This window comes from Peromyscus maniculatus, chromosome 3 (genome assembly GCF_049852395.1).
Source record: "Peromyscus maniculatus bairdii isolate BWxNUB_F1_BW_parent chromosome 3, HU_Pman_BW_mat_3.1, whole genome shotgun sequence".
In the NCBI taxonomy this organism is placed as follows: Eukaryota; Metazoa; Chordata; class Mammalia; order Rodentia; family Cricetidae; genus Peromyscus; species Peromyscus maniculatus.
This window is the reverse complement of record NC_134854.1, coordinates 52,031,115-52,058,028: the sequence shown is the minus strand read 5'-3', so window position 1 is coordinate 52,058,028 and position 26,914 is coordinate 52,031,115. Positions and strand designations below refer to the sequence as shown.

Sequence of the window (26,914 nt, the reverse complement as noted above, 5' to 3'; positions counted from 1 at the left end):
AGCTCACTCTCCAGTCACAGGAGATCAACTTTCACATCCTGGAAAGATCCTGCAGTGTGGAAAATGGATGGGTGTGATAAGGCTGGAAGCCGGGCAGTCAGTTAGGGCAGAGATAATGGTGACCACAGCCAGGGTGGTGGCCATGGGGGTGGAGTGAGCTGGCCTTGGCTGATCAAAGAGACTTCAGAGTTGTGACTGATAAGCTTTTAGTAGAAAGAGAAGATGACCCGAAGGGTTGGGGTTTGGATTAGAATAGGCTTTTCCAACTTGCTTGACTAATAGTAAGAAACTGGCAGTGACCAACAGTAAGAGATACATTTTTGATGTTGACACATACATATACACATAGATACGCAACACCTATGACAAATGAGCTGGACAACAAAATCCCAAACATTTATGAAAAACTCAAGACTTCCTACTGTATTTCTTGTTTCTCTTTATCCCCTTTCTTTGCTCTCTTTCTTTCTCTCATTTTTTTGTATTTTCTTTATTTTTGTGTTCTGACTTTTGTTACTGTTCTGACAGGACCTCGCTCTTTAGGCTGGCCTAGCCCCATACCCACACACCTCCCCTGCTTCATTCTCCCAGGTCCTGGGATTATAGGCATGAGACACCACACTTGGCTCTTCTTCCTGTGTGCTGGTTGCAATTCACTGCACAGATAGCCTACAGGTTCTGGCCTGTATGTTACATACATGTGGCCTGAAAGAACTCGGAGGCACCTTCACGGACACTTAGCATACATGGCCAGATGGACAGACAAGGGTCTAGAGAGCCCTGTGTCCCTGGAGCTCCTTTCTGAAGACCCAAAGTCTCCCTCTGCCCAGCCAGTTACCCTTTACTCCTTCAAGGGCCCTCAAGACTTTCCAGGACCTTCCTCAGTAAAGCTAATGAGGACAATGCATTGGCAGAGCTGTGGAGCAGGGGTGTGGTCCAGCAGGCAGAGCTGCAGGTGTAGATGATGGAAATTCTTCTGTGTTCCAAGTCAACACATCACAGAGATTTCATATCAGGGATCACGGCTGTGTAATTCACAGTGACTATGGTACAGAACTGATTTTTGTATCCAGCAGAAGAAGAAAGAATAAAGAAAAGGTGATATTTATCCACAACAGCATTTTCTTTCAGCCATAAAAAAAAGAACAAAGCTACATTATTTGCAGGATGCAATCAGAGATCATCACCTAAGCAAATTAAGCCTGTCTCAAAAACCAGATTTTTTTTCTCTCCTTTGTGGTTCCTAGATTTTAAACAGATATATAAAGCCATGCACATGTGTATGACATGAGATTAGATGCAAAACCGCCCTGGGAACAAAGGATCAGGCAGGGTGGTGGTGCGTAGTAGGGTATGGAAGTGAATATGCTCTATATACAGCACATGCTTATATGAAAATGCTCTATGTAACACAGTACCGGGTACTATGCATAGACAGATGCACATGAGAAACTGAAATATGAAAGAGAGCTGTGCGCACGGCGGTGGTAACGGCCACCTAGCAGTGGAAAGCACTCAGCACTGCACTAATCTTTAAAAAACAGGTTAATTTTGTATATGTGTATTCACTTTTCAAAATTTATTTTAAAAAAACAGCCTGGTACCACATGCTTGTAATTCCAGTACTCAGCAGGCCAAAAAGCAAGAAGATGGAGAGTCTGGGGTCAGCCTAGACTACATGGCGAGACCCTGTCTCCAAACAAAATAAAACAAAATGTCAACTGGCATGATGATCTGGAGATGAAGCCTCAGGTCGGGAGAGTTCTAGAAAGTCATCTAGGTCCTGTCCCCAAGCCAGGGGCCAAACTTCTGGAAGTGTGTTCCTAGTAAGCTGTGCGTCATCCTTCTGCTGATGGGGAGCTCACTGCTGAAGGCCGCGTGGCTCGCCTTTGAATGATTAAGAATTTTGATTAAAGAGCTTGCTCCCCTGGAGATAGGTGTGATTTTCCTGTGAGCTCTTTCCAATTCCACACCTCGGGGTCACAGAAACAACCGAAACTCCTTCTCGTGTGTCATATGAATCCAATAAATATTCACTGGGCACACGCCAAGTCCCACGGCCTGCATTTTCAAGTTTTTTCTTTTGCAGATAGACATCCTAGAGTATGACAGCTGATTCACACCTGTGTTTTTGTTCTGTTTTATGTAAAATGCCCCCCCCCCCAGCTCATGCATTTGGATATTTGGTCTTCCAATAGCCGTGCTGTTTGGAGAGGTACTAGAACCTTTAGGGGGTGTGGTCTAGCTGCATAAAGTGGTGCACTCAAGTATAGGCCTTGAGATTTATATCCCAGGTCCATTTCCTGTCCCTTCTCTACTTCCTGAACCACTAAAATGTGGACAAGCACCTGCCACAATCCCCATGGCCACAGAGCCACCTTCCGCCTTGCTCTGTAGATGAATTTCTAAACAGTCTTATTAAATAAGAAATACAGAGCCAGATACAGGGGTAATAGTCAAAGAGATGAGAGAGACAGCGAAGAGCTTTAGCTTAACACCTCACTGTTGCTTCCCCAGAGAGAGCTTCTTCCTGTCTAACCTGCGCTTTTATTGCCTTCCTGTTCTGCCTTCTCATTGGCTCTAAGCCCAGCGGTATGACTTCTGCGCCACTGCCTGTCTATACAGACCTCCAGGTCTCTATGGTTGGTACTGGGATTAAAGGCATGTGTCACCACGCTTGGCTGTGTCCTTGACCACACAGAGACTCTGCCTGCCATGTGATCGGATTAAGGGTGTGGGCTTCCACCGCCTGACTTCTGTTTATGGCTCGCTATGACCTCTGATCTCCAGGCAAACTTTATTTATTAACATACAACTAAAAATCACATTTCAGCACAAATAAAATATCACCACATTGTCCCCATTCTGTCAACCTAAGCAAACTCTTCTTCTCTAAGTCTCTTCTTGTTGGGTATATGGTCACAGCCATGAGATAAAAAGCTGATACCGAAAACTGGTGCTGAGAAATGAGTTGTGGCTATGACTACATGTGGTTCATAGGCCTTTAGAGCAGGGCTATGGAAAGGATTTTGAAGAGTTTGGAGCTGTGGACTAGGAAAGCCTTAGAATATTGTAAGCATTATATAATGGGTCATTCTGTTAAAAGTTAGAAAGATCAGCACGCCATCAGAAACGTAGACAGTTACAGTCGGGTTCATGGGCATGGCCATCTAGGGAAGGTTTTTCCAGTTCCAGTCATGAGGATAAACAGAGCCTAGTGTGCCTGTAGCCCAGTGGGCTAGGCTATAATCTCCATCCAGGAGAAGAATTGGATTCCTTGTCAACATTGTGCTGATTTTTCAGGCATGTAGAAACCAAGAGTTACAGGGTCATAGAATCTTGCACCAAGGTTTCAGAAAATAGAAGAGGCCGGAGAATGTGTAGCAGGGTTAGATTTCCCCACATGAAGCTCCTGAAAAGACTGTGAATGAAGCTATGAAGTTGGAGCCTTTGTTGGAGATGCCATAAACATGGGATGTTCGTGGAGGAAACCATCGAGCCCTGGGAGGAACTGGACCTAAGGAGAGACCACATGTATTACAGACAACAGAGCTGAGAGGTGGCATTACTCAAGCCCTGATATCAGACAGAGAGCTGTGCTGTGTAGTGTTTGTCTTGCTAGGCTTGGGTTTGGTTTGGGACCGATCTTTTGGTTGGGCTCCCATTCCGCCATTTTGGGAATGCTCACTCGGTGTGTAGGCAGGTGCAGCTCATGGCTTGTTTGCTTGTTTTACAAGGGCCCACAACCTTGAGTCTCAGAAAAAACTTTGGACTCTTGAACAGTTAGAACTGTGAGGCTGGGGGAACCTTTGAAGATAGACTGAGTACATATTGCATTAGGAGATGTCCATAAACCTATGGCAGCCAGAGGCTGAAGGTTTGGGTGTGCGATCTCTTCCTCGGGCTCATGTAACTGAACACTTAGTCTCAGCCAGCTGTGCTATTTGGGGAGGTGGGGGAGTCTCTAGGACAAAGGGCCTCCTTGGAAGAAGTGGGTCACTGGGGAACATGGCCTATTTTCTGTCCCTCTGCTTCCTGATCTACTGAGATGTGGACAAGCAGCTGCCACACTCCCCCATTATCACAGAGCCACGTGCTGCAGGCCTCCTCCACCATGAAGAACCACATCCCCTCAAACCATACGCCCAACTGAAACCCTCCTCTCAAGTCGCTTCGTGTCACAGCCACGAGAAAAGAATACACTTGCCGTAAATACCTTCTGGCCGTCTTTTGAAATGACCACTTTGCTGTTCTTTTTGTTCTAATACATGTTTAGACATGAAATACTTCCGTGAGTGTTACCCCTGACTTTGACTATCAAAAACACACAAATGAAAAACCCCAAAAGCAAAGCCACGGAGGACTCCAGTAGAACCAGTCTGAAGATACAGCAGGCTAAGGGGCAGTTGGGAGTCTAATAACATACTACATGGAGAGTGAGCTATTTTCCCTATAAGATGGAAGAGAGCAGGAACCCTTAGGTCTTCTGTGTCTGTATACAGGGGCACAGGTGCGTGTGTGTGTGTGTAGGCCAGAGGTCAAACACAGGTGTCATTTCTCAGGTGCCATCCACTTAGGGTTTTTGTTTGTTTGTTTTGAGACATGATCTCTAATTGCGCTAGAGCTTGCCTGCTGAGTAGGCTGGGCTGGATGGCCAGCAAGCCCCCGAGATCTGCCCATCTCCTCATCCCCAGTGCTAAGATTATACATGCACACGCCACATCCATCCTTTTTCTACGTGGGTTCCGAGGGTGGAATTCAGGGCCTCAATGAGCATTTTGCTGGCTCCCCAGCCTCCCATTTCTTAAGTCTCAAGGACGGATCAAATCCAGTCAATCTTGACCCTGACTCAACAATGGAGTCTGTTGTAGCAGAACCGTATAAACCTGTGTCTCACTTTTTTTTTCCAAGTGAAAAGTCTTAGCAGTGTGGCACAGGCTAGGGCTTTGCCACTCTATAAATATCCATAATGTATGATTTCCTCCTTTGACTCTGGAACCTAAATAAACAGATTATGTTCCAAAAATTCCATAAAACCATAATTTAGTGGCCACGGCACTCCTAAAGAATCTCATTCTAAATATAGAGAGGTATTCCTCTGCAGAAAAATATCCCAGCAACTTGGTTCTAATATATAATTAAATCCTCTAGATACTTTGCAGTTATGTTTTATGGCTTATTTTGAGTGTTCATATTTTATCAGAAAATTATAATTTTCCTCTAAATAGGAGTTTTTACAAGGCGTTTGAATTATGATGGCTGGCTTCGTGCTTCAGCTATAATTAAAACAGTGAAAGGAAATAGTGGAGCCCCCAAGGCACACATGGTCCTGCAGAGTGCTTGGTCCCAGCATCCTCCTGCATCCTCAGAGCTGGGGCCACACTGACGAACAGGGAGGGTACCATTTGTAACCACAGCTGGCATGGCTGCCTTTAGGATGGGAGAGTGGCCTGGGGGAGGAGGGAACGGAGAAGGTCCTAGGAAGGGACTCCTTTGTATGTTTCTTGGCTCAGTTTCTAAATGGCTTATTCTCAGGACCAGGATCCTGACCATGTAACCCCATAACATGGCCCCACACCCAGTCTTCCCCTTGAGAAACTCACTTTCTCATAAACTGTGATGATATTCACTCTCCTCTGCTTCTCCACTCGGCCGTCAGCCTCACGAGGGCCGTTAACTTTTTGTCAATTTGGCACAAGCTAGAATCATCTAGGAGGAGGGAACCTCATGTGAGAAAATGCCTCCATCAAATTGTCTGTAGGCAAGGCTGTGGGGCATTTAAAAAAAAAAAAAACTGTTATGAAGGACTGATGTGGGAGGGCCCAGCTCACTGTGACGGTCACCCTGGGTTGTATAAGAAAACAAGCAAGTCGGTTAGTAATGTTCCTCCACGGTCTCTGCCTCAGTTCCTGCCTCCAAGTTCCTGCCCTGACTTCTTCCATGATGGTAAGGTAAAATAAACCCTTTCCTCCCCAAGTTGCTTTTGGTCATGGTCTTTGCCATATCAACAGAAAGCAAACCAATACAAGGGCCAAAGCCAAGTGTTCCTGCTCAGTACTGTCTGTAACAAGTTCTTGAACACTCTGTATGAACTTTCTGGGAAGACCATAGCTGAGTATCTTATACTGAGGGACCCACACCCAGGAATGCATTTTGTCACAGTTCTGGACAGGCTGGAAGTATGAGTGAGGTCAGGGTTGATATCATCTGTGATCTGTCTCTTGGCTTAAATGACTGTCTTCTACATCCCCCGTGGTCCTCTGTTTGCATGTCTGTGTCCTAATCTTTTTTTTTTTTTAACCATAGCTGAGGACTGAACCCAGGGCCTTGTGCTTACTAGGCAAGTGCTCTACCACTGAGCTAAATCCCCAACCCCCTGTGTCCTAATCTTATAAGAACATACAGATACCAAACACATTGGACTAGGGCTCACCATAAAGCCTTATTTATTTTAGATACCCTTTAAAATCCCTATGCCCAAATAGGGAGTTCTAGGGATCCAGATTTCAATATATAACCTTTCAGGAGGTGCAATTCAAGCCATAATGCCCACACTGGACATTTAGCAAATCTATGTCGATTAAGAGTAAAACAAAGACACTCACAGGCCTACCTCCAGACACAAGGCTCGCACGTCCGCTGTGCCTGCTGAGTCCCTCCAACTCCCATCCACCCCATGCCATTTGCACACTCACAGGCCTACCTCCAGACACAAGGCTCACACGTCCGCTGTGCCTGCTGAGTCCCTCCAACTCCCATCCCCCCATTTGCACACTCACAGGCCTACCTCCAGACACAAGGCTCACACATCCGCTGTGCCTGCTGAGTTCTTCCAACTCCCATCCCCCCATTTGCACACTCATAGGCCTACCTCCAGACACAAGGCTCACACGTCCGCTGTGCCTGCTGAGTCCCTGCAACTCCCATCCCCCCCTGCCATTTGCACACTCACAGGCCTACCTCCATGCCTGGCATATATGTAAATGCAGATCTCATCCTTTGCTTGACAAATGTGTATCTCACCCTTCATCAAAGGGGTTTCTTTTTGCAGTCAACAGAGACCATTTCAGAAAGCCACAACTGGCCATGGGGTACCCAGCCCCAGCTGATAGACCTATAACCCCCACACACACACCTAAGGCTCAGAGGACACTAGAGGAGTGGGACAGAAAGACTGCAGGAGCCAGAGGACCTTCTTCGAGGTAGTGTCTTCTACACGACAGGGAAGCCGCATCCAGAAACTCTCAATAATGCTGTTGCCTAAACAAGGCTTGAAGAATGGCAAGATCGTGGGAGGAGTAACTGGAGGGGAAATTATAATCAGAATATATAGTACGAAAAAAATATATTTTTTCAATAAAAGAAAAATGACAAGGCCTAAAAAAAATTACACCACCAGTTGACATACCAACATATATAGGGAAATCTCACAAGATTCCATCCCTAGATGAAGAGCTACAGGCAATTGATAGTTGCTGAGAGAGGGAGAATTAGTCTTCTCCAAGGATGAGACCCCCCCATAGGTTATCCAATCCCAAAGGTCAGCTCCAAACACATCTGAGCAATACTAAATGAACTTATAAACTTTTATGTGTGTGTATCTATAATTAAAAAATAAGATCATGAATTTGAGAAGGAGTTATCAGGGATGCATATGGGAGGAGAGGGGGGATGATATAAATACAGTACTCACATATGGAATTTTCAAAGTTAAAGTTAAAAAAGAAAAGGAAAGCCCAGTGAATGCTGGAGCATAGAACCATCACAGCAGATGAGCTCTTAGAAGCCTCTCTCCTGGGTGCCTCTGAAGGACACTTGTTCAGTAGTCCTTTCTCTCACCTCCAACATCCTAAGGACATGGGTACACAATTCTGTCATCTCTGAGCCAAACCCCATCAACCAGGACACCCCAAATCTCTTGCCCCAAAATCCAGATGTGACCTTCAACCCTAGGAAACCCACTTTGGGCACTGTCAGAGGGCCTCACAAGGGGCCTCAGGGCACACCGAGGCCACTGTGTTATTCTGATAATGTTCTCACTGGGACAAGGCCAGCCGATCTGCCCACCTGTCCCCTGTTGTCCTCAGCTGGTCCTAGATCCTTGTCCATGGACAGTATAAAGCTGCTCTGTGGCCTTGCAAGAGAAGTCTAGGTTTGGGTTATTGGTGGAGTTTAACAGGGGTCTTCACCATGTCCTTCAGTTACCGCTGTCCTGCTTTCAGTCCGCAGCTGTGAGGAGACACTCGGACCGAAAGCAGCTTTGGGGAGGAAGGGTCTGTGTGGGTTGTGCGTCCAGACAGATCACAGTCCATCGCTGAAGGAAGTCATGGCAGGAACTCCAGCAGGGTCTTGAAGCAGAAACCACGGAAGAACGCTGCTTGCTGGTTCGCTCCTGGGCTTGTGCTTCGCTGGCTTTTTCTACAGCCCGGGACTACTCGCCCAGAGATTAGTGCTGCCCACAGTGGGCGGGGCCCTCCTCCATCAATTAACCATCAAGATAACCCCCACAGACATGCCTAGAAGCCAATCTGATCTGTCCATTCCCTCAACCGAGACTCCCTTCTCAGATGACTTGGTCGACAGTTGAAGCTAACAGAAGTGGCTTTGGCTCCCTGGATGCTAACCCTCTGCTTGTCACTTTCCTTCAGGCCTCGGGGCTGGAACCCAAGCCGGTAGCAGACAGCATCCTGTTGTTACGCGACAAAAGATGGGAAGAAGTCAGAGGTGCCCTGATGTCTGCTTTCAGTCCTGAGAAGTTGAATGAGGTAAGAGATAGGAAGCAGATTCTTTCTCTTACTGAACCGGCTTCTCTCCAAAGTGAGGCAGAGATGGACCAGGTGCAAGGCCTGCCCAGGTGGTACATCAAAGTGTCTCACCCACCGGGGCCCTCAGCCTATCCATTAGAGAAAGCAAAGTGTCTTTGCATTGCCCTGGTGTCCCGCATGCCCGGGTACCATAAATCAATGGTTCACACTGCAAGCCTGGCTCTGTCCCGGGACACTGCTTGAGGCACTTTGAGGCACTCGGGAGAAAAATAGAACAGTGTTTCTCATACTTTCATGTGTAATTGACTGGGGAGCCTGTTCAAATGCAAACTCCCACCCAGGAGGTCCTGGCCAGGTAAGAGATTGTGAACTTCAAACTACCTGTGGGCGAGGCTGTTTTCTGAAGGGTCCGTTTTCTGAACGGTGAAGCACTTTGCAGGGCTGAGATGCGTCTTAGATACGGAAGTGCTGGCCTTGAGTGATGGGGAAGAAGAGGTGCTCTCCCTGCAGAACTCTAGGAGGGCAGCCAGGCCAAGGTAACATCAGGCTCCATGAGATGTCACAAATGGCTCTGGGCATTCTCCTTTCTCAACCCAATGGCCCTCCCTTTCCTATCAAAGCTGGTGTTGGCATTTCCTCAGAGCCAGTGTCTCCAGCATCCATTCCCAGCTGCTTGTGGAAGAAGGCCCAGGAGATAACAGACAGAACAGGTTGCTGCCCAAGAAGTGTGTCCTGACTACCTCCCTCCCCAGCAGATGTGACCCTGATGGTTTCTAGATGCTTCCTTGACCTCTAGCTCATTGGTTCTCACTATGGGACGAGGGGCAGATTACAACTTGTTGCCTATAATCCCAGCATTGGTGAGGCAGAGACAGGAGGATTACAAGTTTGATGTCAGCCTAAGCTATATAATGAGACCTTCTCTCAAAAAACCAGACCAGCCAAACTAAAAGCTAATTCTTCTTGGCTACTCCAAGTCACATGGAATTAAAGTGTCTGAGGTGCCTGAGAACCTGTGGGTCCCTCCAGGCTTCTGCTAAACCCTGAATTGGACAGCCCCAGGGTGGGGGTGCTCTGCTCGGTCGCCCCACCTCACTGTACCACTCACCTCTCTGCTGCTTTCCCAGGTCCGGTCTTCTCTGTCTTATTTCTCTCTGACTCCAAGGGGCTGTGGTCAGCTTATGTATTTACTGGGTTGGTTGTGTGCCTCATCCTGCTTTGTGGATGCTCCAGGGGACAAAGTTTTTTCTTTTTCCTGTTATGTTATCTTTGTAACTTTTCGCTGCACACACAAAGTATATAATAGACACTTAGTAATGGTGGCTCAGTGGACGGGTGAATGCTGTGTGACAAGAAAAAAAATAAAAGGGAAGTCACATTATCAAGAAAGAAATCAAGGGACTGTAGAGAGGGCTCCAGGGTTCAGAGTCCACATTGCGCTCATGGAGGACCCAAGTTTGGTTCCCAGCACCCACACGGTGGCTCACAACCCCCTGTAACTCCAGCTCCAGGGGATCTGATGCCCTCTTCCGGCCTCCTTGGGCAGCCACACTTGCATGCACATACATACCCACACACAGACACAGACACATCATTGAAAAAGAAAAGGCTAAGTAAGAGGATGTTGCAAATTGTTGGCCTTCTCCTTACAAACTCACAGGCCGTCCACATGGAAGTAGACAAAGCAGGTCACAAAGAGACAGAGGAAAACGAGACAGGGCAGGGATGCTGAGCCCAGGCCCGCAGCTACATGGAGAGAGTGGTGAGGCCTCAACATTTCCAGTCCTTCCTGAAGCAAAGGCTTTTGGACTTCTGTCACCAAACTTCAGGGTTTATCACCCCCAGGGTTTATTCTAAATACACAAACACAAAGTCTGCTTCTCTTTGGAATTGTGAGACTTTTCCTGTGGGAGCTCACAGAAGTTTCCTTGCGAGATCGGAGTTTGCCCGACACAGCAGAGCTGCACAAGGGGATGATTTGACCACGGGCAAGGTCGCCAGGTGGTGGGGAGGGTCTGCACTTGGCTGTGCTGGGGGGAGGTTTTTGGCTCCTCCCCTTGGCATTCCTTTAAAAGTCCTTTGGCAGAGACAGTCAGGGCCTGATGGATAAGGATCCAGGCCCTCCCGAGGCTATTCTGTGTTTCTGTCTGTCTGTCTGTCTCTCTCTCTTTAGCTATCTTTCTATCTAATATTTCCTGCTGCTCCTGCTTGAGAGTACCCTGGGGAAAGGTGGGGGCGTGATGACCCCCCCACATTTTCCTTTGACACTTTGAGAGCTATGGTCTCCCCCACCTGCACCCGAATACCACACACCTCCTTCCTGAGCACCCTGTTGATTTCTGGAGGCCTTCTTAACCTGTAAGCACCCCTTGGCTTCGTCCATCTTAGGTTAGGCTGCCTCAGTCAACAGTGCTCAGAATCACTTTATGATCAGCATTGTGTGTGTGCATGCAGGTTTCTATGGCTTTGGCTTGCTTGTTTGAAAAAGCTGGGAGTCAAGTGAGGTCACATTTTCATTTAAAAATAAATTGCTTTTGGCTTTAGTCTTAGTGGGGATAATATGCAGAGGTAAAGCCAGAGCAAATGTGATTGATGCATCTCGCTTCAGGAAGAAGGGACCAGCAGGATCATAGAATCGTGATAGACTAGTGGTTAGGATTTATAGAATGGATTGCTGAGTATTGCCTAGTATTGTTGTTGTTGTTGTTAGAGAAATCTCGCCTGGTTAACCTGCCAGGTTTTCCACCCATCCTCCAAAAACGGTCGTGCTTTTAAAAGGGTAGCTGGGAGATTTATTTAGGTCCTGACAGTCTTTCACTAGATTCCTTACCAAAGGCTGTGAGTAATCCTGGAATTGTGTGCAATTTTATTGTGAACCAGGAAGTAAATGGATTTAATTTCAGGAAACAAAATTGAAACTAAATCCATACTTCTCCAACGGAAACACATAAATAATGGGATGCCCTCAGGGCAGGTTAGTGCTTTTATTTTTTCTTTTTGGATGTCATAACTAATCGGAAAGAGGGAAGATATAGTGGAACCCGCACATCTGTGCTTTCCTCTACACTCTTCCAACTTGAAGGACTAACTTTCACAGACTCTTGTAAGATTGCGAGAGTCAGCAGGAGAGTGGCAGGTGACCTTCGGGTACACAAGAGGGGAGGATGCCTTGAGGAGGAAGCAGGCAGCTGCATTGACATGATGATGACATGGGCTCCCTTCCATTCCTGGGGTCCTGAATGCCTCCTAAAGGCCCGTGTAGTAAAGGCTGGGTCCCACCACGTCCGTGCTGGGAGTTGATAGGAGGTACATCCCTGAAAGGGGACTGGCATCCCAAACATCTGATTCCTTCTCTTCCTGGATGTGCAGTCAGAGGTTTGGCTCGGACACAAACCCTATCTATGGTGTGCTGTCACACCATAGGGCTGGCTGACCACGGGCTGAACCATCCAAACGCGTGAGCCAAGAGAAACGCATTCTCTGTATAAAGAACTTGTCTCAGGTGTGTTTTCATAGTGGCAGAAAGCTGATCAATATCTGTAGCAGGAATCTTAAAAATCTTAAAATTTTATTAATAAAATCAAACCCGGGGCCAGTTATTGGGGTGAAATGCTGGATGATCAGAGAGACAGAACAAGCCACAGCTAACCTCATCTGGCCAACTTCTCTTGTTTCCTCAGACTGGAAGCCTCTGTGTCCTCATATCCGAATGGGTCTCAGCTGAACTGTGCTGCTCAAAACCTAAAAGCTTAACCAGCCAAATGCTTAACCAGCCAAATGCACCTAGTTTCTGGTCCTCATGCCTTATATACCTTTCTGCTTTCTACCACCACTCCCTGGGATTAAAGGCTCGCTTTCTGGGATTAAAGTCGTGAGTCACCATACCTGGCTGCTTCCAATGTGGCCTTGAACTCACAGAGATCCAGAGGGATTTCTACCTCTGGAGTGCTAGGATTAAAGGTGCGAGTGACACCATTTTCTAGCCTTTGTATCTAGTGGCTGTTCTGTCTCTGACCCCAGATAAGTTTATTAGGGTGCACAATATTTTGGGGAATACAATACCACCACAAATACCAAGGAAAGGGATCTGAAATCATTGAGGATGAAAAGGCCTCCATGCTTGAATAACTCGATGAAATATTACCAACTATTAGATTCACCATGCACTCTAACACATTAAAAAGACATTTGATTATTAGTCTAGCTTTGTTTATTCTGGACTCAGTTTAAAAAGGTAAAAGCCTGGGGAGTTAATGCCATAGTTTGTTATTGAGCAAAATGGTGCTGTTGGATAGTAGGTCTTTACAGCTCCCACTGTGAGCCTCACTTTTTAGTGCTTCAAGGACAACAAGCCAACATGGCATCATATTAGTCAACTTTGCATTGCTACAATAAAATACCCATGGCAGGTAACCTATCAAGATAAAAGGTCTAGTTAGCTTGCAATTTAGCAAAGTCAAAGTCTAAAATCAATTATCTCCACTGGCTTGGCCTCCAGGGAGAATGGCAGATGGTGACATGTCATGACAAGTGCATGTTGGAACAAATGTTCACATCTAGAATCAGAGCAGAGACAAAGACAGACCAGGGTCCCACAGTCTCTTCCAAAGGCATGCTCCCTGTAACTTAGCAATTAAAGGTCCACAGCACTTCCTAATATCTCTGTCCTGAAGACCAAACCTCTACACATGATCTCTCAGTAACAGTGTTAAAGCCCTATCTGTTCTATCTTGAGAATCTTCTATTAGTGGTCAACATTTGCTCCCTCACCCAGATAACCAAGGTTCAAGCAGATATAAGAGATCAGACAACTTTACAAGTGAGACCCGGAGGATGTGGGTGTCTCCCCAAAGTGAATAAGCCACTCGTACATGGACACCAGTTTCCACAACGTGAAACAAACAAGGAAGGCTGGCATCTTGCACAGCACCAAGGGCTGCAGCTCTCTGCCTAATTTTTCACTTTCATCCAGATGTTTCCTGTCGGGAAGGCATAGTCAATAATGTATGAGTCTTGTAGACAGAGGCATATGTGCTTATTACTCCCCATAGGCCTTTCCTGCCTGGGAGAAGACGGATGACTCAAGAATGGCTACAATTTTAAAAAATTCAAGTTGATACAGCCAGCTTATGAGTGAATGTGTGGCTCGAACCATTTCAGTGGGAACGTCTTGGCACAATTACAGCCATCATTGTGGCTTTGGGCTCCGTTTGGCCCTTCAATTCCCTGCACAGACTCTTCAGGCAGTCGGCACAGGGACTTCTCCGGCACAAGAGTTTTCCAATGACGCTGGAGCAAGCCGCTTTCTCTTGGCGGCAGCAGCCCTGCCGGTGGGTTACTTTTAATATTTGCTTTTATTTCTTAATCCTTCTGAACAATAAAAATAAAAGTCATTATAAACCAGAGTAGCTGTGGTAATAAATACTTCAGAGTCCAAAAATACATTGAACCTGTCTGACCAGCTGCCCATTTTCCAGGATGTCTGGGTATTTATCTGGCAGCGTGAGACCATTATCCTGAGACACAGTTGTATCCCTACTGACACCTAATCTTCTAATTAAAATCAGAATAATGACGGACTGTTTAAACTCTACTTAGAAATGTTCGTTTTCCATTTCCATTTAAAAGAAAACACACTCCTCATCATGGATACCCCATCCTGGGTTATAATTTGTCTTTCTTTTGCTGGAATCATAATGTCACTCCCAACTTGCCGCTGGTTAAATGGAAAGGAGCATCTAAATGTGCTTTACAGCTTGGCTGTTGCCTGGCAACCCGACAGCCACCTCCTCACCAGAGTAAGTTCTAATTGGCCACAACTCTTGACAGGAGTCTCTGACTTATTGGAAATGACACTTGATTATTCATCTAGGTGGCTGGCGCTGATGCATATCAGCAGGGAATTTTGCATAAAAATGAGTCACGGATGTTTTTAATATCTGGGTGGCTTTTAGCAATGGTGTAGTGGATGAAGGAAGCGATAAGTTTCATTAGCTAGAATTAAGTTTTCATTTGTTAGTCAACAGTTAGAACACTTGAAGGTATTCATTTTTAAAGCCCTCTTTGATAGTTCACCCTTATGTATTCAGTTCTTGAACATGGATGGCCTCAGGCCTGCTGTGTTAGTCAATGGTGAGTTACTATAGCAAATACCAGGGGGGGGAGGGAGATATTTTTAACTGAGAGTTCTGGGGATTCCAGTCCCCAGAAGTATGATGGACATACTTCTTCCGAGTCTCTGCTCAGGAAAGGGGCCAGCAGTGCGTCACGGAGGGAACACAGGCAGGGTACAGCCTCTCCACTGGAGGCCAGGAGCGAAAGAGAAGAAAGGGACGAGGCCGAGGCCACAAGAGGCCCTTCAAAGTCACACTCCCAATAGTCCTGAGAGCTCCTACCAAGCCCCACCTCTCCAAGTTCTACCACTTCCCAACAGCACCCTGGACCAAACCATTAACAAGGGACCTTCGGGGACTAGTCCAGACTCAAACTGTGGCCCCGAACAGGAAGAAAGGTTAACTTCTCACATTTGTCGATTTAGATCTTCAAGGAATTTGTAGTATGGAAGTGCAGCAAGAGATGTAAATTACTGCATAATGACCAAGCAGTGGAGGGCGGTGACAGAGCCCATGTCTGGTTTTGGGGACCACAAACTTCAGGGGAGGGGTTCAGGTTTCACTGAAATAGATGTTAGGGAGAAGGTTGTGAGGTAGGGAGGTACACAGGCATCTGGACAGAGCAGTACAGGACTTGCTCAGAGAATGGGGGGATTCACTCAGGCTGGAACCCAGCATGCAAGAAAGAGACCAAAAGACAAAAGAATCACAAAAGTGGGTCGAGGCATGCAGAGGCCACTGCCCTGTACCAGGGGAGCCAAGAGCTGTTAAGCACTTGGAAGTGGACGAGTGACTTGCTCACAACTCACTGGTGGGAGAAGGCACTCCATTCTGCTTTTTAGCCTTCAAAATGCCAGATGTCCCCAGACATATGAGGCAATCCTTCCGGAGCAGATGAGGAGAACTATAAATGGTACATCTGGAATCTCTTCTACAGTACCCAGCCAAGGGGTGTGGGCAGGTTCCCAGGGTCCAGGTGTGGGCAAGTTCCCAGGGTCCAGGCGTGGGCAGGTTCCCAGGGACTGGATGTGGGATCAAGTACAAGCCTCTACTCTGATTCTTAGTCTTTCTCTCTGCATGGGTAAACGACTAACCTAGCTATAAACCATCAACATGTGGGGATCATATCACTTTAGCAATGTCATAAAAGTCAAGACCCTTTTTTTTCCTACTCCCTGAATGGGAAATACTTCCTCCCAACACTCAGTGAGATACCATTCCCCAAACTTCCAGACTTCCAAAGACTTTTAAATGCTGAGGTCTCCCTTCCTTCCTTTCTTCTTTCCTCTCTTTCTTTCTTCCTTCCTTCCTTCCTTCCTTCCTTCCTTCCTTCCTTCCTTTCCCTCTCTCTCTTTCTTTCTTTTCTCTTCTTCCTTGAGTTCATAGTATCAGATCTGCAGAGAGTGAAATTATAACCTAAGAGTAGATATATTGAGGGGCAAAGGTAATATGGGACCTGATTTTGGTGAGAAAGCAACAGGAGTCAGATGGTCTGACATTCTTATTCTCATGTTAATGTGTCAAAGAGATGTCAATGAATTTATTTATAGATGGGATGTATCACTTCAAGTAGATGGGGTTAATGATATGACCCTCTATGGACCCAAATTTAAAAGATGGCTGCTTTTTCCCCATGGTCTCCAGCAAATTCTTAACCGATATTTCATAGTGTGTTATGTGTTTTGCGTTGCTGTGACAAAACACCAGAGAATAGAAACTTAAGAAGGAAAGGATTGATCCTGGCTCACAGTTTAAGGGAAACAGTCCATCACGGCAAGGAAGGCACAAAGGCAGGAGCAAGAGACAGCTGGTTACATTGCGTCTCCAGTTAGTAAACAGAGAGTAGACAGGAAGTGAGGCCAGCCTCCAGACCCACCCCAATGACCTACCTCCTCCAACAAGATCCTACTTCCTAAAGGGTCCACAGCTTCCCCAAACAGCACCTCCATCTGGGGACCAGATGCGCCCACCAGCAGTGATGGCCCACACCTTCAATCCCAGCACTCGGGAGGCAGAAGCAGGAGGATCTCTGTGAGTCTGAGGCCAGCCAGGTCTACAGAGCAAGTTCCAGGACAGTAAAACCTGTCTTGAAAAAACAAAAAACAAAAAAAGATCAAGGATCAGAAGCAGCATTTACCTAATGAGAACAAACGTGTGGGCCCAATGGGGAGCTGCCTGTGAGGAAGAAGAGGATCCCCAGTGTTTAAACCAGCTTGGAGATGGATCCTCCATTGGACAGGCGCCATGTTTGGACCCTCCTGACTGTGCTAGGTGCTTTACATATTTTGTTTCTAATCGTAGTTAGAACACTTCAAAGGAGGCACTATTATCTCCATTCTGCAGGTGAAGGTATAAACTCACCCAGGTTAGGCCTCTGGCAAGCAACTATGAAGTTCCAGGGAGTGGAGTCATTGTCATAGGTGATGACTATGAGGGCTTTCGCTGCTTGGAGCCAGTGTGAATTACCCAAGTCAGATTCTTCCCCCCCTCCCCCAAGAAGAATGCCAAGGATGAGATTTTGGAGAGCATCAACAGGGTTGGAGAATTTTCCTCTGCGCAGGGGATGCCTCACCCTTTCTTGGCCATCTCCCTACAAGGTGCCTTCTCTGTCTATTCCTAAGAATTAGAATTCACCCACTTACCTTCTGTCTTCTTCAGATTCTTTGAAAAACACTGGTCACTGAATTTATGTAATAAAGTCCAGGCTGAGCAAGAACTTCTTTCCAGCCGGGCAGTGATGGCGCACGCCTTTAATCCCAGCACTCAGGAGGCAGAGGCAGGCGGATCTCTGTGAGTTTGAGGCCAGCCTGGTCTACAAAGTGAGATCCAGGAAAGGAGCAAAGCTACACAGGGAAACCCTGTCTCGAAAAACCAAACAACAACAACAACAACAACAACAACAACAACAACAAAGAACTTCCTTCCTTGGGGAATCTTCTCCCCAAACTAAGGATGTGGCTTTAGTCTTAGCAACTGTGCCTAGTCACCAAATAATCACCCAGTCCCATGTTCTGACTGTCTCCTCTAGGGACAGCCCAGGTTTGAATGCTGGCCTGTCGCCCTGGCCCTAGCCAGCTCAGACTGTAATAGGGAAGCTCTATAGAATGGGCGGTTTAAATGCTAGGCAGGTGTTTTCTCTCAGTTATGGAGGCTGCAATTGGAGAACAGTGTCCTGGAAGTTGTGGCTTTTGGTGGCTTCTCTTTTGTGGTTTTCAGGGAGCCACCCATCTTGCTGTGTGCTCACAAGATTCCCCCTTTGGAGACAGTGTCTCACTGTGTAGCTCAGGCTGGCCTCAAACTCACTATGTGGCCCAGGCTAGCCTAGAAGTCATAATTCTCCTACTTCAGCCTTCTGGATGCTGTAATTACAGGTACACACCATCATCTCTGGATCAAGGCTCTATTCTTAAGATTTCATTTAATGTTAATGGTTTGCTGAGAGGCCACATCTCCCATCCAACTACACTGGGAATTAGATCAACAACATATGGATTTCAGGAGGACACAAACATTCAGTCCACAACAACCCGCAGAAGAAATCCATTTTTAAAAACCAAATGGTATCAACATTGTATGTGATTAAAAGTACAACCTATGTGCATCTCGAAAATGTTGGGCAAAACAAAAATAAAAAGTCACTCATTGTCCTACGAAGACGAAATACAACAAAATGAAAGCCCGCCTTAAGCTCTGGGCGGGAGAGCACTGGGTTTCTTCTGGTCCGTACATATGCCGCATTCACCTGCTTGTCTGAAAACTCAGGGAAGGAGCTACAGGGCTCCTTCCACAAGCCCAGCCCACAGAGCCTTGGCTTGAGTGTAACTCCTGTAAGAGTAGACATTCTGTAACAGTGGTGCATACACAAGAAAGAAAAACTGAACCCAAGGCTACTGGCCAACAGCCACATCATGCTCCACTGTCTTGTGATATTTTCTCTGCATTATTTCTCAAAACATTGTTGTGTTACATGCCCCATCTCGTATCATATTAATCCAGATAAAAATGTCATTATCCATTCAGTTGCGACAGATAGTAGGCATGGCATAGTAGAAAATTGCAACCATATCAGCCAGCAACAAAGCATTTTAGTCAAGTGTACGTGGGAGAAGCCATGGTAGGCAGCTGGTCCTGGCTGGCTCTTCAGGGGAAGTGATGGTAGGTAGCTGGTCCTGGCTCCTCTGAATTACCCAGGTCTGCATTTGGACTCAGTGTAAGAGAGCTCTCCTAATACACATGCCATGATTCTAGCTTCTGAGACATTTGTATAAGTCAAATTGTATACTGTGTTTCACTTGGTGTCTAGGGAGACTCTCATTCCAACAAGTTATGTTGGTGGTGGTTTTGTTTTTTAATTCTCCTCTGAAATATATATATATATATTAAAAACCCTTCCATTTTCAGTATTTTATTAAAATAAGATTCACTTGAAAAACTAAGCTTACTAGGATAATTGAAGGGGCTGTAAATGGCTAAGCAGGTAAAGGTGCTTGTTGCCAGGCTGACCAGTTTCTTCTCTGGGAACCAAGGTAGAAGGAGAAAGCCAAGCTCCAAGTTGTCCTCTGACTGCCACATGTGAGTGGCATGGGCACACTCACACATACATACTGAGTAATAATAAGTTCCCTAAGATAACTTGAGAATGACAGCCAGAGAAGCTAGCTAGAGAGATGTAGTTTAGATAGTATTGAGTTCTCCAAATATTAGAGAAGTCAGATTTCTTGGGAATGATGGCCTGGGAGACATTTTAAGGGGTCCATCTACACACATTCTTGTACGATGGATTTTTCAGTGGATGGTTTGTGAGAAGTTAGAAAAAAAAAATGCCTCAGACATGAAGAATTGATACAGAGTCACCAAAACCAAATCAGACTCACCATAAGCATTTCTCTCCTGAACGGACTTCAGGGTAGATAGATAGCTGGGTCCATGACACACCCGCTTCAGCCAATCCATGACAAGTTCTCCTGCCAACTACCGGGAAGGTGATGCCAGGCTGAGTATTTACTTGGGTTCATTCAGACTGGCCAGAAGATTCTGAAAATTCTGCAGATACCTGAAGTATCACAGGCCTGCGCTTGAGCCAATCTGCATAATCATGAGGTAAATGAAAACTTAGAAGGCACATTACCAAAGTTTCAATGGAACAAAGGAATAGCCACTGTTCCACTTCGAGTTATAGGAATGCCCTGGGGCTTCTGGGACCTGTTCCCTCCTACACCACTACAGGTAATGAAGCCCTGATGTCGGAAGTGTGTCCCATAGGGCATATGGGGCCAGCTGGCAGGGTGCCATGAAAGGGAGGGACCCAACACAGCCACACGTCCCCCAGCATCTCCACAGCTGTTCCACTGTGCCCAGGGTTTTAGGGCAGCTTAGGGGGGGGGGTCATTCTTCCCAGAACAGCTGAAGACAACTTTTCATGGAAATAAAGGCAATAGAAATGCAAAGCCTGGGGCTGGAGCGATGGAGCGATGGACCAGTTCCTCTTCCAGAGGACCTGGATTTCATGCAGCTCACAACTGTCTGTAAGTCCAGTCCCAGGGGACCTGATGCCCTGTTCCGGCCTCCTCAGGCATTGCACACCCATAGTTCATAGGCATATTTGCAGAGGGAAGATATTATATTGGAATGGATATTTTTACCAAATAAACCAAATAAAACTTTTTTTATGCAGATAAAACTCTTTTTTTAAATACAGGGAAAATATTTAAGAAGAAACAAAAAGCCTTTCTAATGAATGGACCCTAAGGGCTAAAGGATCAGTTGCATTCAGTTATGATTCATGGAAAAAGACATTGTGGCTTTTGTCAGCCTGAACCTCGATATTTGCTTGTGGGCTGTGTCTTCTGCAATGGTCAGCATAAACCTGACCTTGCTACTGGCTTACAGGGTGAAGATCACACAATGGGATTAATTTACTGTTTACTAGATAGTGCCTGAAATAGGACCACGTTCCACCTCTGGGTTGCTATTCGAGAATAACTGTTTTGAAGAGGAGCAATAAGATTAGAGAAAGGCGTACAAACTGTGAAACCAGAGAGATTGCTGTACCACATCTGCTTCCCATCACAAACACTTGTCGCCATCAACTTAGAGAGAGAAAAGGTGGTTGTGGGTGGCTTACAGTTCTAAAGGTTTCAGTGGGTGACTGGTTGGATCCATTGTTTTGCTTCTGTGGTGGCCCATGATGGGAGCACATAGCAGAGCAAAACCCATCTCCAGGCCAGAAGTGGAAGAGAGAATGAGGAAAAAACTCATTCCATAGTCCACTAAAGGACACATTCCCAATAGCCTAGAGACCTTCTAAGAGGATACTTCTAAGAGGATCCAAACTGTAATAGAGGGAGCTGGATTTTGCCTCAACCCAGTAACATATCTCTGACAAGTAGATTAACATCTATAATTTTTCCCAGTGTCTTAAGATTTGAAGAGCAGAGAACAGATATTGCATAATCACTGAAATCCATCTATCTGTCCATCCATCCATCTGACACATAATTACATATGCCAGGGTCTAGAGATTGAAAAACAATAGAACAGACCGACAAAAACCTTCCCTAACTTCAGACACTTCGTATTCTAGCACTGAAATACTGACGACCGGGTGCTGGAGGGATGTTCTAGAGGTTGAGAGGGCAGATTGCTCCTGTAGAGAGCCTAGCTTCAGCTGCCACTGCCTGTGTTGCGTGACTCACCTGTCACACCAGCTCCAGGATGCCCCAAGGCCTTTTCTGGTGGGTATCGGAAATGCTCCCCACCATGGACACGCACACACATAATCTTAAAAGTAAAATGCGACAGTGGGGTTGGCAGAGGTTAAGAACACTTGTCATTCCTGCAGAGGACCTGAGTTTGGTTCCAGGACCCACATGGCTGCTCACAACCACTTGTAACTCTAGTTCCAGGGGATCACTCTACCCTCTTCTGACCTCTTCAGGACCAGGCAGGCTTGTGATGCACATACATACAGGCAGAACACTCATGCACATAAAATAAAATAAATCTAAAATTTTAAATTTTAAATACAATTTTAAAGTTTCTTTAAAAAAATAATAATGAAAACTAAACATCAGGCACCATTTCAAAGTATGATTTCTGTAAATGTTCAGAGGAACCTGCAATAGCATGTTGCCTCAGCCATGATACTATTCTAGAATGTGTGCCAGTTCAAATGATGCCCCTTGACAGTTCGAGCTTGACCTCTCAAATATATAGGCGAGAATGAAAGGCCATAAGGAGTTCTACCCATGCGAGCGATTCTGTTGGAAGTCAAAGTGATGGACAGCCAAACCTGCGATCGGAGTGTGTTGGAGTCAGCTGGCACCACAGAGGTGTACACAGACCTTTCTCTTGGAGTTAGACATTTTCCACGATAAAATATTTTAATATTAAGAAGCCAGCAACAGCCCTGTGCAGGTCAAGAGTTACCCTGTCTTGGAAATTTTAAGCAGCTGAAACACAAATGAAAAACCATCTCTCAGAAACACCATCACGATAACTTCTGGGTTAATTACGAAGTTGAAGCGGCTGACCCTCAGGTCCTCTGGATATGAGGCTCTATGTTCTGGTGGGAGATTTGAAGTCTTAATTGGAGCAAGCATGCATGGACTTGGGGTAGCGCCAGGGCCAGGACATATGGAGTGTGGTCTAGTTGCTCCTAATGCTAACCACATGTCAGGAAGCCGAGCGCTGATTTGAAGTTTTGTCTAAACACTTAATGATCACTTCTATAATTACTTCACCAGATTTACTTTTGATGCTTTTCTTCTTTTGTGCTTCTGCCACAGAAATCTTGCTGAAGCTTAAAATAGGTCTTTACAGACACTGGATTTACAGATTTGTGGATACTTCCTTAATCCTAGCCTCGTGCAAAGTACCTCTGAAATACAGTCTGTTTTCCCAGAAAGCACTGCGTGTAACCTTGTCTATCATCTGCAGCCGATTTAGGCACGATGCCCTAATTGCGCCTCTGCTATCTATTAACAGATGACACCACTCATCAGCCAAGCCTGTGAACGTCTCCTGGCTCACTTAAAACACTATGCAGCATCCAGAGACACATTCGACATCCAGAGGTAAGGCTGCTCCATTACAGGTGAGAAGTCACAGCCCTGAGTGGCTGGTTCTTGTGACGGTACATAATTGCTGGACAATTACCTGGGGAGTAGCAAACTGGAAATGGCAGACTTTCCCAAGAGCATGGATGGGCTGACTAATGAGGAGAAACCCACTTAAAACAAGAAACAAAGCAACCTGACCCAGGGATGTCGCCTGCTGAGGAGACTCCAAATAGGCAGTGGTTAGTCCCTGACTAGACCTGCCCTCTGACCTCCCTGGACAAAATGGGCAAGACATGCCATAGCAGAAAGGACAGGGACTTTAGGGCAAGTGCCTACGCTTTCACATCAAGAAAAATTGTGAGGCCAGATGTGGACATGCCTTTCATCCCAGCAGTTGGGAGGTAGGGACAGGTAGATCTCTGTGAGTTCGAAGGTAGCCTGGTCTATATAGTGAATTCCAGGCCAGGATTGCACAGTGAGACCCTGTCTTTAAAAAAAAGTGAGTTATGAGGCTGAGGCTATATAGTTCAGTTGATAGAATGTTTGCTTGGCATGTACAAAGCCCTGGGATTAATCCCCAATACCACATGATACCTGGCAGGTTACTGTACACCTGTAGCTCTGTATCCTGGATATTGGCTACATGGGGAATTCAAGGCCTGCCTGGGATACCTGTGACCCTGTCTCAAAAAAAAATTACAAATTAGGCCGGGCAGTGGTGGCGCACGCCTTTAATCCCAGCACTTGGGAGGCAGAGGCAGGCGGATCTCTGTGAGTTCGAGGCCAGCCTGGGCTACCAAGTGAGCTGCAGGAAAGGCGCAAAGCTATGCAGAGAAACCCTGTCTCGGAAAAAAAAAATTTAAAAAAAAATTACAAATTAAAAAAATTATGTAAGCAAGGCATATGATCTGACCTACTCAAGAAACAAAGGCAGGAAGGTTACAAGTTCAAGGCCTGAAGAGGCTAGAGTGAGCGTAAGACCAGTCTGGGTGACTTAGTGAAACCCTATCTCAAAATAAAAAGTTAAGGGGCTGGAGAGATGGATCAGCAGCTAAAAGCACTTGTTGCTCTTCCAGAAGACATGGGTTCAATTCCTATCACCATGTCAGATGGCTCATCTCTGTCTATAACTCGGTCCCAGGGTATCCAAAGTCTTCTTCTGGCCTCCAAGGGCACTGCAGGCATGTGGTGGTATATATACACACACTCAAGCGAACACATATACACATAAAATAAATAACTAAATCTCTAAAAATATGTAAATAAATGAAAGTGGGGGAAAGGTGGGAATCTAGTTCAGTAGAATAGAGTGCTTGCCTAGCATGTACAAGGCCCCAGATTCAATTCTTGATTGAGTTAAATGAATGAATGAATGAATGAATGAATGAATGAATAAATAAATAAATAAATAAATAAATAAATAAGCAGTGGATCATTTATGCACAGCAGCAGCCACAGCTCAGTGGCGGGCAGGAAAGTGATGTTAGGTCTACACAGCTGACAATTCAAGTGACTGACTTTTCTCATAGCCACCTTTCGATGCTTTCTGCTCAGTCATGGTGGGCAGCAGGCTGGGACCGGAATGCCCGCAGAGCAGGCACAGCTGACTCAGAACTCTCACTGCTAATAAAAGCGCAACATCGCCGACGCCAACATTTACGTTGTGTCCAACTGTTGACAGAGCTCCTCATCCACACGCTCTCAGATGGCGCAGAAGGTGGAGGAAGATAAGGGGCCTCCTCAGCGAGGGAAGCACAGCAAATAACTCTTCAGTCTCTGGACTCATTAAGTATGAGGGTCTGGTGGAACGGCATTCAGGAGTCAGGCGTAGTTTTTGCTTCAACAGGGAGATCTGTGATCGATTGTAGGAATGTTTTCAATAAGAGCAGTCAGAATTCTGGAGGCATCAGTCACGGAATTTACTCTCCACTGATGAGCTGGTGGCTGCAGAACTCACGCAGAAGAGGATCTAAATGTGTCTGTATCCACGACACGCACAGACGTTATAATTATAGAAGAATATTAATAACCCAGTTATTAGTGTCCTTAAAACGACCTGAAGATGGCAATGCCTGCAAGAAAACAAAAAGAGGGCTGGAGAGATGGCTCAGCAGTTAAGAGCACTGGCTGCTCTTCCAGAGATCCCGAGTTCAATGCCCAGCAACCACATGGTGGCTCACAGCCATCTATAATGAGATCTGGTGCCCTCTTCTGTCTCAGGACTGGTGAGGTGGCTCAGAGGTCAAGGGAAGCCTAGAAAACTTAGTAATCCAAGCCTGAGCCTCAAAAACCACACAAAGAAAGAGGCCGACCACCCCCATGCAAACGCGTGCCATTTCAATGTGCTAATGATAGAATGATAGAGATGACAGGGTGGAGGGAAGATGGAGGAAAGAACGGACATGTGATGTGCGCCGTGGCAGCATGCCCCCATCATGCACACACTCATACACACACACACCATGTGCGTGTACACAATAACAATAAATACCTAACGTTCTATCAAAGAAGAACGCTAGTTTAAAATGGCCTTTGGGAGGGACAAGCTTCCTAGCCTGAGGTTAAGTTTTCTATGGCTATTAGAAGACACATTTCCTTTTGTTTAGAAAAGGCAATGTGGGTTTTCAGTAATAATATAAGTAGACCCCGGAAGCCTGCCCCAGAGTTTGTCTGCTATCCATTCGAGGGAGAAGAACCCTTGCTTTTGTTTGCTTTGGTTGTTGCACTTTCAAAAACTGCCAAGTTATCAGGTGTGGTGGAACGTGCCTTTAGTCCCAGCACAGGAAAGGCAGAGGCTAGCCAGGGTTACATATATCTCAAAAAAGACAAGGGGGGGGGGGGAGAGAGAGAAAGAAAAAGAAAACTAAACAAAACAGTTTTCCAAACCCGTTAGAAGGGAGGGGGTTAATAAAATGAGCAAATGACGTTCATTCATCAATGCCAATTCGACAGCTGTCAATTAATCATTAGATTCTGGCCTGAGAAGGGCTGTACATGCATGGGGGCTCAAGTCCCTAGGCTTTGGGGCTCCTGTTTCCCTCTTCACAGGAAGGCCCCCTCCCCTGGAAGGTGCGCACTTTGAGTTCAGCTCTCTTCTGAGGCCTGAGTCAGTGATGCCTGCCCTCACCTTCTCTCCCATAGCTCCCCGGAAAGGCTTCCGCTCGTACCCTGCTGCGGCTGCACATGCGGGAAGCTTCCCTTCCACTGCCCGGCTCAGATCTGCGGAAAGTCCCTCTGTGGTGCTAGGACCAACCACGCAGACCAGAAGGGGTGCATTGTGGGAAGGTCAAATTCCAACGCTTCCCTCTCCACAGGTGTTACTGCTGCTACACGACAAATGTGGTGGCCAGTGTGGCCTTTGGCACCCAGGTGGACTCCCAGAAGGCTCCGGATCACCCCTTTGTGCAACACTGCCGGCGTTTCTTCGCCTTCTGTATCCCCAGGCCCCTCCTGGCTTTAATCCGTGAGTGCATCCCCTGCCCCGGGTGAGGAGACCAGACCACCACCTCTTGGGACAGCTTGCAGGGCTGAGTCCCTTCCACTAGGAAAGGTCCCTCGGGGGTCTCTGAGAGTTGACTTGCAAAGACTTCTTCTTCCTGGGGCCACCAGAATCCTCCTGTCACAATCTGGGGTGACTTATCACCAGCACAGGTAACCCTGGCCTCTGTCACACCAGGGTCAGAAAACTGATGCGTAGAAAGGCAACGTCAAGGCTAGAACCCAAAGTCTCTCGTTTCCTAGGGCTTTTGGCTTTTTGGTTTTTCTTTCCCTCCCTCACTCAAAATCCTCTCCTGAGGACTTCTCTACCAGAAGCCAATGACTCCTAAACTGGAAACCACCCAATGGGTCACTGGAAGGAGGCCTAATTCTCACAAGACTAGTCCATTGGTTTTCAAGGGAATCTTTGCCTCTGGCCAGTTGCAGTCTCTTCCCACTTTATGGAGACGGGCCCGCACTTCTCAGCCTCTCTGTCACA

At 46.4% G+C, this 26,914-nt stretch overlaps 1 protein-coding gene across 2 annotated transcripts in view; it reads left to right on the top strand.

Moving 5' to 3' along the window:
* The window catches only part of Tbxas1 (thromboxane A synthase 1), a 169,318-nt gene that overhangs the window by 84,897 nt on the left and 57,507 nt on the right, over positions 1-26,914 (top strand). For both annotated transcript variants that reach the window (XM_076566458.1, XM_076566459.1), the window contains 3 exons: positions 8,649-8,765; positions 22,865-22,953; positions 26,253-26,401. In XM_076566458.1, the coding sequence (XP_076422573.1) occupies positions 8,649-8,765; positions 22,865-22,953; positions 26,253-26,401 (355 nt within the window). The remainder of the gene's footprint in view (positions 1-8,648; positions 8,766-22,864; positions 22,954-26,252; positions 26,402-26,914) is intronic.